Source organism: Chaetura pelagica, unplaced genomic scaffold (assembly GCF_000747805.2).
Source record: "Chaetura pelagica isolate M959 unplaced genomic scaffold, ChaPel_1.0 scaffold757, whole genome shotgun sequence".
In the NCBI taxonomy this organism is placed as follows: domain Eukaryota; kingdom Metazoa; phylum Chordata; class Aves; order Apodiformes; family Apodidae; genus Chaetura; species Chaetura pelagica.
In genome coordinates this window covers 938,951-951,152 of record NW_009970727.1, presented here as the reverse complement: position 1 = coordinate 951,152, position 12,202 = coordinate 938,951, and the positions used below count along the sequence as shown (strand labels likewise).

At 42.3% G+C, this 12,202-nt stretch overlaps 1 protein-coding gene across 1 annotated transcript in view; it reads left to right on the top strand.

Annotated features, from left to right (window-relative positions):
* NUDT3 (nudix (nucleoside diphosphate linked moiety X)-type motif 3) overlaps positions 1-12,202 on the top strand; it is a 24,619-nt gene that overhangs the window by 8,176 nt on the left and 4,241 nt on the right. Inside the window, exon 2 of the mRNA XM_010007088.1 lies at positions 5,719-5,829. Within this exon, the coding sequence (XP_010005390.1) occupies positions 5,719-5,829 (111 nt within the window). The remainder of the gene's footprint in view (positions 1-5,718; positions 5,830-12,202) is intronic.

Genomic DNA, 12,202 nt, shown 5'->3' with positions numbered 1-12,202 from the left:
CAGGCTGCCCAGAGAGGCTGTGGAGTCTCCTTCTCTGGAGACTTTCAAGACCCATCTGAACACGTTCCTGTGTGATCTGTCCTAGGTGTTCCTGCTGCTGCAGGTGGGTTGGACTTGATGATCTTCAGAGGTCCCTTCCAACCCCTGTAATTCAATGATTCTTTGTAATGTGCCCTGAATAGCAAGAGGGTGGGAGGAGCCCTCCTGTAAACCTCTCTGTGTGTGTTTAGTCCATCCTGCCTTAGTAGTTTGGTCAAATGTGTGTTGTAGTGTAATCGAGGCCATGTTTCTGCCAGTTAAATGAGATTAATTTTTGCTCAGCTTTTCTAACTCCACTGTCTTTTTACCCCCTCCTGCTCCTCTTAAACTCCATTTCTCAGCTGTTCTTAGTGTTTAAAGGTGGTTTGATGTGGTCGAATTGAGATCCCAGTTTGTCAGATGTAGAAGCATGAAGTACAGTAGCAAGGATACATTGGGATTGTGAGAACATTTTGTTAACTTTGAGTGAAGCATAAAAGGTCTTTATTATGCAGGACACAGAGCTGCACCAGCTCCAATGTCCTGCCTGGTCATAGGGCACATTGGAGAGTCTCTAGCACAGCTAAATTTCAAGCTCCTGAATACAGAGACTCTTATTAAATCAAAACTTATTCAAACAAAGGCAGATTGTACAGGCAAAAATCATTGAAGTCAGCCATCTTCTCCACCAGTCTCACTGCAGCCTGTTAGGAAACGTGTAATTTTCTTGCAATCTTATGTTCTGATAAATAATTCTAAAGTGAGAAATGAGCTTAAACATCAGGAGGTTTTTGCTTGAGTTGCTGTGCAAATACACAGTGTTGTGGCTTAGTTTTGATAGAAAACATGAAAGAAAGTGCAAAAGCCCTTTCAATAGCCAGTAGCTATAGATTGGCTTCTGGCAGCAGAATGCTGGCTGGGTTGAAAAACACATATTTAACATCTTCTCTGCTGTTTCTTATTAAGTCTGCCAGCTTGATTGTCCTTAGACTGGTGTGTGTGGGAAGGACTGTCTTTTCCTGGAAGTCTGGAAGGTTCACAGCTCATTTTCTAATAATGTTGTAGCCCAGCTTCTAATAATTCTGTAGCCCTTTTTGTCTTCACTGTAATGCTTCTGTAAAGCCTCTCTCTAGGAATCATGTTCCTTACAGTGTTGCTACTCTTGTTTTATTTATGGGCAGTGGTGGTTGGTGTTTAAATCCACCATAGCGTGAAAGAACCTGGGAATCCCTCAATCTCTGCTCTGCTAACTGGGAATTATTTCTGTGCTTTATCTTAGGTGTTTTGTTTTGTTTTTCTTTGGAGAACAGCATTATTTCTGGGGGAATAAACAAAACTAACCAACCCTGATGTGAATTCAAGAGATTTGTATGTAATTAGGTTGGTTTAAGGTCAGTGTTGTCTATCAGGGACTCCCAGATTTATCCTGGTGACAACATCTTTTCCCCTTTTCCCATGGAGCTCCCAGCTCCATGTGCAGCAGGTCCAGGCAGCCTTAGATATCTCAGCATGTTTTCCTGTCTCCTCCTGGGGCAAGCGGGTGGGCTGCTCTACATTTGTTTGTTTTTTTTTGTTTGTGTGTTTATTTGATTACACTCTGCTTTGAAGGTTGCTTACCACAAGGGCTACAATCTAGCACTGTCTAGGAGCCCCTGCTGTAGACTTCAAACTTTGCTTATTTTTCTAACCTTTCTCTTATTTCATTGATTGTGTTTGAAAGCTACTTCAGGGCTGCTTTGTGCGTTGCCAAAGAGGCTTGCGTTGCTCATTTCCCTGCTTTGAAATGACATAATTGTCTTTCAAAGCCTAGAAAACAGAACTTGGCTATGTGAGGGGGTACCTGCAAATGCTTTTCCAAAAAAAGAGTGCAAGACTTGGCTCCAAAATCAGCCCCCAAAATCCCTAAGGATCCCTAGGCCAAGAGTCTCAGTAGCCATCTTAAACAGAGTTGCCTGGCAAGAATAGAGTGGAAATGTCTTCCTTCCTCTGTGTTTAGGCCTGATTTAAGAAATACAATAAGACATTTTTGTTAGATTTTTATTGCTATTTTGAGTAATATATCTTCTTTACTATACAGTCAAATGAATGCTTTTATGTAATAATAAAGTTAAGGAACAAAGATACGCAAGTCAAGGACACAGGAGCTACCAAGTGGTCCTTTAGAAATGAAAAAATTACTCTATTTTCTAGAACTCAGTTGTATTGGAAAATGTTTGGTCTAATTAAGGAATCAAATAACATATTTGTCATTTTATGTTTTAATAGGAAGGTATAGTTGTCATTCAGTGTCTTGGCTTTTTGATGTAAAGTAGCCTTTTCCTGTATCACAACTTAGAAAATAATTCTGACCTTGTTGTGGCAGAAATGCAAACTATTCCATCCCTCCTTTGCAACCTGCTCAGCTGGTATCTTCTCTTCCCTGGGTAACTTGTGTTCACCCATTCCTCTATCAGAGGGAGAAGGTTTGTGCTGGGGAATGAATTTCTTATCTTGTAAACAGCATCTGGGCTGTTCCACCCACATATTAATGGTTTGCAGAGAGGTGGTTTTTCAGCAGATCTCATTTTTACTGGCTTTGGTGCAGTTTGTAAAAAATATTGGAAGGAGGTTGCCTTGTGAAAATATGGATTTGGGATCCATTTGAATGGGTTGCATGGATTGGGACCCAGGACTTGTTGAGCTGGGTGGCTTTTTTAACACTCAGTAGCGTCTCACCCTCATTTTGAACTAGGCCCCTTTGTCTTGGGAGAGCTCATTGGTAGCAATATCCTGTTTAAAGTTGTTTTAAAAGAATGACCTTGTAGGGCATGTTTCCTGCTCCCTCTCGATGGGATTTCCTTTTTATTAAACAGGAAATAGTCCGATTACATAAAAGTGTGAGAATGACAGGTTTTTCCTTCCCAGCGAGGGTTGTTCATGCTAATTCTATTCAGAAAAATGCTCCACTGCCAGAGCAGCTGAAGTTAATTCACTTTGCTTACACCTCGCAAGTTCCTACTAGTGTGTTGCTAAAGCATTGTCTTGGGCTGAGCAGTCCAGCAGGCTTTTCTGGAGCAGTCTTTGTACAGGGATTTTCTTAGCAGATACATTTTCTCACAAGTGGAAGGTGGCAGGAGTTCAACAGCATGAAGTGTGCTGGCTTTCAAAGATCTGTTTCTGCAGCTTTTAAAAATCTTTTTAAAAAATATTTTTTGTTTGTTTTGTTTTGTTGTGGGTTTTTTTTTCTTTGACCTGAAACTCTGAATTGAATTCAGAAACAACAAAGATGAGCCTTCTCTACCTGGCAAGAAAATGTGTACTTGATACCTTTTATTTTAAGTTTGTCCTCAGAATCACCTGCTGACCTCAACTTGGGAATTTCAGTCCAAGCTCTTCTGTGTACAGTGCTAGTAACGAGTCAGGAGGAATTAAAAGTCCTGTAACATAATAGGAAAAGGTGCAGTGATAAGACGCAGAGGTCAGCACAGTGTATTGTGTGCTGAGCCTGCAGTGGCCAAATATTGGCAAACCTGAGGTGGCTGCTGGTGACAGCCTTGCCATCCCAGCCCGTGGTACCTGGCTGCTGTCCTGAGCCTTGAAGGCTCAGCCATGAATGAAGTTTACATCCCCTATTTAGGCATGGCTCACTGATGGTATTTTGTATGGATTGGGTGTTCAGGGAGGGTAATTTTGTCCTCTTGAGGAATGCCAAGCACCACAGAATGTTACCATAAAGTAAATGCTGTTCCATTGCAGCCTAAGCCAGAAGATGAGTCAGGTATTAAGCATCTCCTTTAGGAAGCTACAGAATTGAAATAGCCCATTTGGCTTAATTCTTTTCTAGGATGCATTATAATTACCTTAATTCAATAGATTCGGGAGTACTGAGGGATTTAAATGGGTTTTTAAAAAATAAATTATCATAGAATCATAGAATCAGAATTATTCGAGTTGGAAAGGACCTTAAAGATCATCTAGTTCCAACTTGCTTCTCATGCATTGCAGGTTGAGATGTGAGTTGTGACTGAAGCAGGAGGCTCTGAGACATGATTCTTGTTGGTGGGATCCACAGAAAATTGCTGATACTCGAGAACACCCAGTTTAGTTTCAAGTTTAAGAAAGGTTACACCAGCAGTTGCTAGAATGTTTGATGTGACCCTTCTTCAGTTTCTGCCTTCAGCTTTGCTCCTCCTGGTTTGGGAGCTGTGGTTTGGACACCTTCAGCTGATCCATGTCTCCTCACCCTGGCCTGTTTTAGCCTGTTAGGTCCCCCCCCTCTTTTTCCTGCACTGAGCAGGTGTAATCTGGGAGACCCTGGAAAAAGAAAAATCACTTTGCAGGGGGATCACTTGGCAGGCAGGAATTTTCAAAAGATAAAAGAACTGAGAAAGCCTGGAAACCTTAGGCATGTTTTTATTTCAGATGTTTAATTTTGAATTCTGCAGGTAGATTTTCTTTTGATAATGAGTGCAAATCTTTTCATATCCTCCTGCTAAATCAACATTTACACAGGAAAGCCTGGGACTTTAGTGTCTCAGCACACTTGAAGTTTGAAATGTCTGATTGAAACTGTTACAGCTGGCCTGTAACCTAATTGGACTGGTATGTTGGAAAGTTTCTGGAGCAAGTTGCTTTGGCTCTAAGCTTTGTGCCAGTGAAATGATGAAGTATAGCACGATGACTCTAATGAACAAGCTTTGTTTAGAGAGCTGAGAAACAGTATTAGTTTTGTTTTTAGTTTCCATCTCTGCTCATGGGTGTCTTGCAAGTAGATTTAATAAGCACAATGTCTCGGTATTCTTGGGAAAATATTTAGCCAGTTGAGATTGTTACTTAGCTTTTTTGTTACTAGAAGACGACAAAACAAAAAACTGGACTTGTGCAGAGCAGAATTATCACTGGTATAAAATGTGTTTCAAGGAGAACTGCCACAAAATGTACTTAGGAAAGATTTACTCCTGTAAAAGGGTTGAACCATTTTCCTGATTGAAAAAAAAACTTTGTTCTTCTCCTGGGGTTTTTAAGTGGTTTAATGTAGGCTTGTGTCTCAGTGAACAACCTCATCTAAAACAAAAGTAACCAAGTGATGGCTCCAGAGCTGAACTCTTTGGTGCCTGTTGCAAAAGAAGAGGCAAACAGGGAAGTTGAAAATCTCTTAAAATTGCACATCAACATTTTCAGTGGACAGTTATCTGACTTGTGTATGTCATTAGTGTAACTGCAGGAGCAACCAAGGCCAAAAGTACCAGTTAAATAAAAGTTCTATCAAACTACTGCAAAGGGTGAAGGTGCTGAGCAACTTCTGTGCCATCTTATGCTGTTGCTTTGTGTATCCTAAGCTGCCAGGACTACGTAGTGACTCAGGGTCCAGGGGTCAGCTCCTACACTGTAAGTATTGTCCTGCTGGATCAAATAGCAGATTGCTGTTTTGGTATGTGGAGGCAGAATTTATTCTGTGGCACGTTGGAGCAGTGAGAAGGTAATGGCTGAAATAATTTGGAGTGTCAGAGTGCCTTGGTGTCACTGCTAATGTAGTTTGCACAGCTGCCTGAAAGAGGCTGAGGAAATTGTCTTGGAAGAAGTAGAGTATCTTCAAGGACTCGTGCTGGCTTGGTCGTGTTTGGAGGTGTGAGATGCCAAGACAACCTCTCCTCTTCAGTTGGGCTCTGAAAAGGAGCATTACCTTGAGTTTGTCCATCAGCCATGCTCTGCTCTCTGCAGGTGCTGCTGGTGAGCAGTAGTCGTCATCCTGACCGATGGATTGTGCCTGGGGGCGGCATGGAGCCCGAGGAGGAGCCCAACGTGGCCGCCGTGCGAGAGGTCTGTGAAGAGGTGAGTGTTGGATGAGACCTGGAGCACCTGGAGCTGATGGTTAGTTAGCCAAGGCTCTGGGAATTTCTTCTTATCACTCTTGTTTTTTTCCCTTAAGGTGAAGAGGAACGTAGGGTGATATCCACGTCGTGTGTGGGAGGGGAATCCCAAGTCCTAAATAAAGATAGCACGGGAATGTAATTAAGGCTCTCAGTCGGAATGAACTCTTCCTCACCTGATACCTTTAACTGAAAATAGATACAATTAAGCTGTAGTCATTTTAATACACATGATGACACTCTCAATTTTGTTTTCTCTGCATGAAGAACAGTATCTTAACTTCAAAAACCAGCTGTGCTTTTGTGGAGTTAACTGACAGTTTGGTAGAAGGTAGAAATAAGACCTTACAAGCCACTAAAGACACTCCAAATATGGGGATCTCAATAAGTTTTGCTCTAATTAATATTTTGAGTTTCATGTGAATAAGAGAAATTTATTTTAAGAGTTATAAACAACAATTTCTACACCTCTTTGTGGTTTTGGTTCTTAATTTAAGCCCTTTCAGAAGGGGGATCAAACAGCAGATCAAGCAGATTGATGATCTCTGTGGTAGAAGGTGTATTTTTCTCTTTAAAGCTGGAAGAATGATTTTATTCTTCAGAAGAACTTCAAAGCCAGCAAATGACAATTGACTACATTGTGTATGAAACATGTTTTTAGGAATGACTTCTGAATATTATCAAATTGGGGAGATGCTTAGATTCAGAAACTATTAAATTATTATATATGGATGACCAAGTAGGTTCCCAGTTGCATAAGGCAGGATTAAAAAATGCTTTCAAGAGGGTGATAAATCTTTGTGCTGCAAAACAGAAATGCAAGACCTAATTGATGGGATTTTTGGAGGAAGCTTTTCCAGTAGTTGCTTTATTTAATTGTCTGGTATGTGAAGGTTTTTCTGTGAAGTATTTGGCAATTCCTACTCCTTCTTAACAAAATACTGAATATTTGGGGCCTCTGGACTAATCTAATGTAGCAGTTCTTGCCTTGGGTGTTTCTCTGAATGTTTTTATAATCTAGCAGTTTATCAGAAAGATAGGAAAGGTGACACTGTCAAGGTTTATTTTTTAAAATATCTTTAGGTCCCTCAGGCAGTGGGGATTGCTACTTGCAGATTTTCTTTCCAGCTTGTGCTCCAGCTCCTGCTTTTTCAGTAACTCGGCAATCTTTCAAACACATTACAAGCCAAAGTGAGTTTAACCAGAACAACAGAAATATTTTTAGCTGCAGACTCCTGCTTTTACAAGCCGATTGTTATTAATAATGATTTCATATAGAAGTCAAGGGTTCGTTCGGGAGACACATGGATTTGCCTTTCAAATCCTTAAAATAAACCTGCATGGACCCTCCCTCCCTCTGGCAGCGCCTTGGAAGAGTCGCTCTCTTTCCATGACAGCTCGGTGGCTGAAAGGAAACCTTGGCAGGGGCTCAGTCTGCAGTGAAGAAACTGGTTTGGGCTGGCTGAGATAATCCCCTCTCTCTCAGCTGGTGTTCCCTGCCTCACGTGGACCTGTGCCGAATGAGAATGTAACTCAAACTGTGGCAGCCTGGCAGGGTTGAGTCATTCCCAGAGAAGCACCTTCTCTGCTCGAATGCCACTCCACAAGCAGGGTGAACCTCCAGAGCTCCCAACAGCAGCAGGGTTACCCCAAGGGCTACCCCCTCCGTGACAGTGTGGGATGTGAGCACAGGCTGGGAACCTGACGTGGAGCTCCCAGATGCTGTTGGGATCAAGGCTTTCCCGAAAGCCCTCTGCAGGAGAGCAGCCTGTCATGTGTATAAAATCACTTGAGCTCTTCTCAGCTAATGATGAGCCTGGTGGGAAATACAGGCCAGCTTTGAGGTGTGCAGAGCCTTCCTAGGATAGGTTTGCCTTCCAGTCTGCTGCTGAAGAGCCACACACACAGTTAAGGTACATCAACTGTCTTCAGCTCAGCACTGTAAAATGGTGCTGGGGGAATGTTTGTTCCATTGGAGCTGTAAAGGACTTTCGTGCACCCCGTTTTCAAGCTCTTGCTGTTGATTTGGCAGGGGAGATATTTTAGGAGGCTGCTTGCTGGGCAGCTGGTGAGCATGCTAGCTGGTAATCCCTGCTCATCCTTTCATGTGAATTGAGCCTTTTTCAGGTAGCTTGGAGCTGGTTTCTGATTTGTTTTATTTCGTGTCGATGCCTTTGCTCCTCTTCTGGGACAGGCATTTCTGTCACTCACAAGGAAATAAGAGGTGAGCTGAGCAGGGAGAGTCTGCTCTGTCAGTGAACACACAGAGGAATTTTTATCCTAAAGAAGGTGGTTTACATGCTGGGCAAAGTTATGGAAGAAAGATGTGGACTTTCTTTCCCTGACTTTTGTGTGCCTTTCCCATTTTAATAAGAGACAGTTGAGAAGAGCTTGGAGGGACTCGTTCCCATTTCAGTTGCTTGTGGTCTTTGGAGATGACAATAGGCTGTTTTTTTCTCAATTCTGTTTTGTTGTTTTTTTTTTTGCATGGTATGTGTTTGCTTTTTAAAATATACTTCCCTAAACTAAGATTTTGAACTTCTGCATTCATTGTTTTCACTTCACCTGGTTTGAGTTTCTCCATGGGATCACTGGAATAAGTGTCATAGATAGAAATCTGACTTTTCCCTCTTTCTGATTTTCAGAAATTTTAGAAGGTCATTCTGAGAAGGAAATGTTGATTCTGAGTGAAACCTGTCATCCCTCTGTCCCAGTTTGAGGTAGAAGTCCTTGTCCTAGTTTGAGATAGTCCTTATCTGTATTAATCTGTACCAGCAGAAGTATTAAAGTAGACAGGTACCAGTACTTGTGACGCCTGCTGTTGTCTGCATAAAATATGAAGTGACTTGAGTTCTTGGGCATTGTTTTCAGGCAGAGTGGAAGCAGACAAGCACTCTAGCTCTGAATGAGAGCAGCCTTTTCAGAATAAAAGCACTTATTTCTGACATATTGTTGGGAAGTGATGTAATCAGATCTGCACAGCTGTAAAATTCAGGTACATTCTGAGGTTCATCTTCTAGAAACATCATGTGCCCATTTAAAGAAGTCACTCACACCAATGTAGTATATTTTTTGCTTCTTCATTCTTGGATTTATTTTTTTTTTACTATTGCATTCTCTCCCCCACATTAGTTTTGTGTTAAAAATAAAGGTCCCTTCCAACCCAACCATTCCAAGATTCTATAATGATTCTATGAATAAAGGTTTTTTTATGTGTTGGGAACAACTGGTGAAGAACATGTTTTAGAAGTAGGTGCCTTAAATTAAAATTACATAGAGTGACTTTGAGAAAAGCCTCCATGCTCATCTGTTAAATCCAAAGGCATTTCATTTTGCACTTAGAGCATCTTTCACATCCTGACCTTTAAATACTTAGTAAATGTCAAGTTCTGTAAAATTGTGGGAGTGTCTGTCATGCTTTCTTCATGGGAATCAAAAGCCAGAGAGGTTGTGCTTGATCTGTGATCAAGCAGGCAGTTGATGCCAATATATAAAATAATCCATCGTGACAGTACTTTGATCTAGATTTCTTTTTTTTTTTTCTTTCCCTCTCTCAAACATGCTTTATGAATGATCCTTGAAGTTTCATGTATTTTCTTAGTGATTTAGAAGATGAATATCCACATCTTTCTGTGCTAAAATAGAAAGACTTTTTAATATTGGAAGGACCAGGGGTGGATAGTGTTGAACTGTTCTGAGATTTAGTAATCAGTGCAAATCATACAGCAAGTTCATTACTGTCTGTTGCCCTGTCTACTCAAACTTCACAGGCTGAGAGAGCTGGGAGAAGAGAAGGCTCCAGGGAGACCTTAGAGCACCTTCTAGTGCCTGAAGGGGCTCCAGGAAAGCTGGGAAGGGGCTTTGGACAAGGGCAGGGAGGGATGGAATGAGGGGGAATGGATTAAAATTGGAAGAGGGGAGATTTAGGTGAGACCTTAGGAGGGAATTCTTTGCTGTGAGGGTGGTGAGAGCCTGGCCCAGGTTGCCCAGGGAAGCTGTGGCTGCCCCATCCCTGGCAGTGTTGAAGGGCAGGTTGGATGGGGCTTGGAGCAGCCTGGGCTGGTGGGAGGTGTCCCTGCCCATGCAGGGGATTGGAACTTGAAGGTCCCTTCCAACCTAGACCATTCCATGATTCTATGAAAATGACTCAAACATCTTAAAATTCTTTGCTTTGTAATGGAATTTCAGAATTGTAAAAGCACATTTTTGGTTGTACTGCAGCAAAGAATGAGATGAGTAGGTATAACCTTCCCTGAGACAGCAGAGGCAGCAGGAGAATTTGCCTGGCAGGTCTGTAATTGTTGTCTTTAGAACGTGTCTAAACTTGCAGTCTTCCTGGGTGTGATTTACTACCTTCAGTACTGCAAAAACGAGAGCAAAGATTTGGGTGTTTCACTGCAGCCCTCTTGCCCAGCAGTGATCTGTAGTAGATGCAGGCTTTGAGCCTAATAGAGCAAAGTAAAATAGCTGAAATTCCAACCCACATTTTCCTTAGCTCAGATGGAAGGAAATAAAAGCTGTCCCTAGGAACAGATGGTGTTGCTGCAGGCTGCTTTTTGCATCTGACCCAAACTTATTTTCAGCTTTGAAACCTGAACCTGCTGTTCTTGGATGTCTTCAGTCATTTTTCTTTATTAAAACAAGTTGTTCCATGTGCAGCAGAACTAGTAAAGCTTCATTTCCTCCAGATTTTTTGTTCCTTGTCCTGCACTCCCAGCTCACTCCCCTGGGTGTGTGGCAGTGGTTTGGGGCAGCTGGCTGTTGCTGTGACATTGCTGCACTCTTGCCAGATCCATCTTTTCCTCCAGTGAGGACACTGGAAACTCACTTGGATCTGCAGAGCAGTGAAGAAGCAGCTCATTTTGCAAGCTTTGTATGTCCTCTTTTATACCTGAGTGTGCCTTTTCCTGAGGAATACCATCCTGGGATTTATTTGCTTTATTTTCACACCTGCAGGTGGGACAGTGGCTGCTGGGGCTGTTCCTACTCCGTGTTGCTAGGTTTGATAGCATCCTCCTAGGACATGTATTTTGAGGATTGCAGCACTTCTAATGGTTGGTGGGGAAACGTGCCCAAAGAAATTGTGCTGTCTCTGCCAGACTGTTGGGGCCTGGGAGGGCAGAGGATTCCCAATGCATTTACTAGCGAGGAGAAAATTCCTGAGTCATCTGGTGCAAATTAAGCTTTAGATCCAGCTTCAATCCTGCATGAGCCTGTGCCTGTTGCTTTTAACTTTCCAAGAAAATGCTCATTGTCCTGCAGTGAAGATGAGTTGGGAAGGTGCTGAGGGCTTGTAGGAAAGCAGGAGGCATGGAGCTTGTCCCAGGAGGAGCCTGGCAGTGTTGTTCCTTGTTGTGTAGCTTGCTTTGTTAGTGAGAACAGCCATGGATTATTTTCTTGGGCAACTTTTATGTTAGAAACTTGTATGTGACTGGGAATTCCACTTCCACGTTTGTTTATTCCATTAAAAAACAGAGAGTATGTCTTTCCTACTGGTGTGTGAATTGGGTGCTTTATCAAAAATAGGTGTATAATAATCCAGTGGGTCTGTGTTAGATGTGCTATAAATTGTCTTTAAAATCCCCTGTACCAGTAGAGTTGGCTGAGGGCACCCCTGGTCTCCAGGGTGTGATGGTTGATGTGCTTTGCAGTCTTTGGTGAGGACTCTTCTTATAAAATCAGCCCAATATTTGTTTGAATCAAACCATTAATTTTTGTCACCATTTACTACTATATGGTAAATGAAGGAAACCTTAACACTTGAGTTGCCTAATGATAAGATGATTTTACTACAGTTCCTGTTGGTCTTGGCATCACCTCTTGTGCTTTTGTGAGTGCATAAGGCAAGGCAGGATGCAGAAGGATGATCCTAGTTTCCAGACAGAGCATTTTTTTCAGCTGCCCCTCTGTTGAACCAGGTCAGAAGGAAGAGCTCCTCACCTGCCTCTAGTACTTCAAGCACAGTTTTAGAGCATGGGAGGGTGGCTGTGCAGTGTTCATCCTTAGTTTCCAGGCTGCCTAGTTGTCTAGAGAGAAATTTGTTTCTAGTCAGGCTTGAGAGTTCCCTAAACCATCACAACATCATCATAGAATCATAGGATGGTGAAGGTTGGAAGGGACCTTAAAGATCATCAGGTTCCAACCTCCCTGCTCATAGCAGGGACACCTCCCACCAGACCAGGCTGCAGAAGGTCTCATCCCTGGCTTTTGATTCAGTGCCTCAGCAGGTGAGGAGAGCAGAAACAGCCTTTTCCAGCAACAAGTGAAGAAAAATAGCTTAAGACAGACATTTACCTGAAATATTTGCTTACACATCACCTTTTGATAGGTTTATG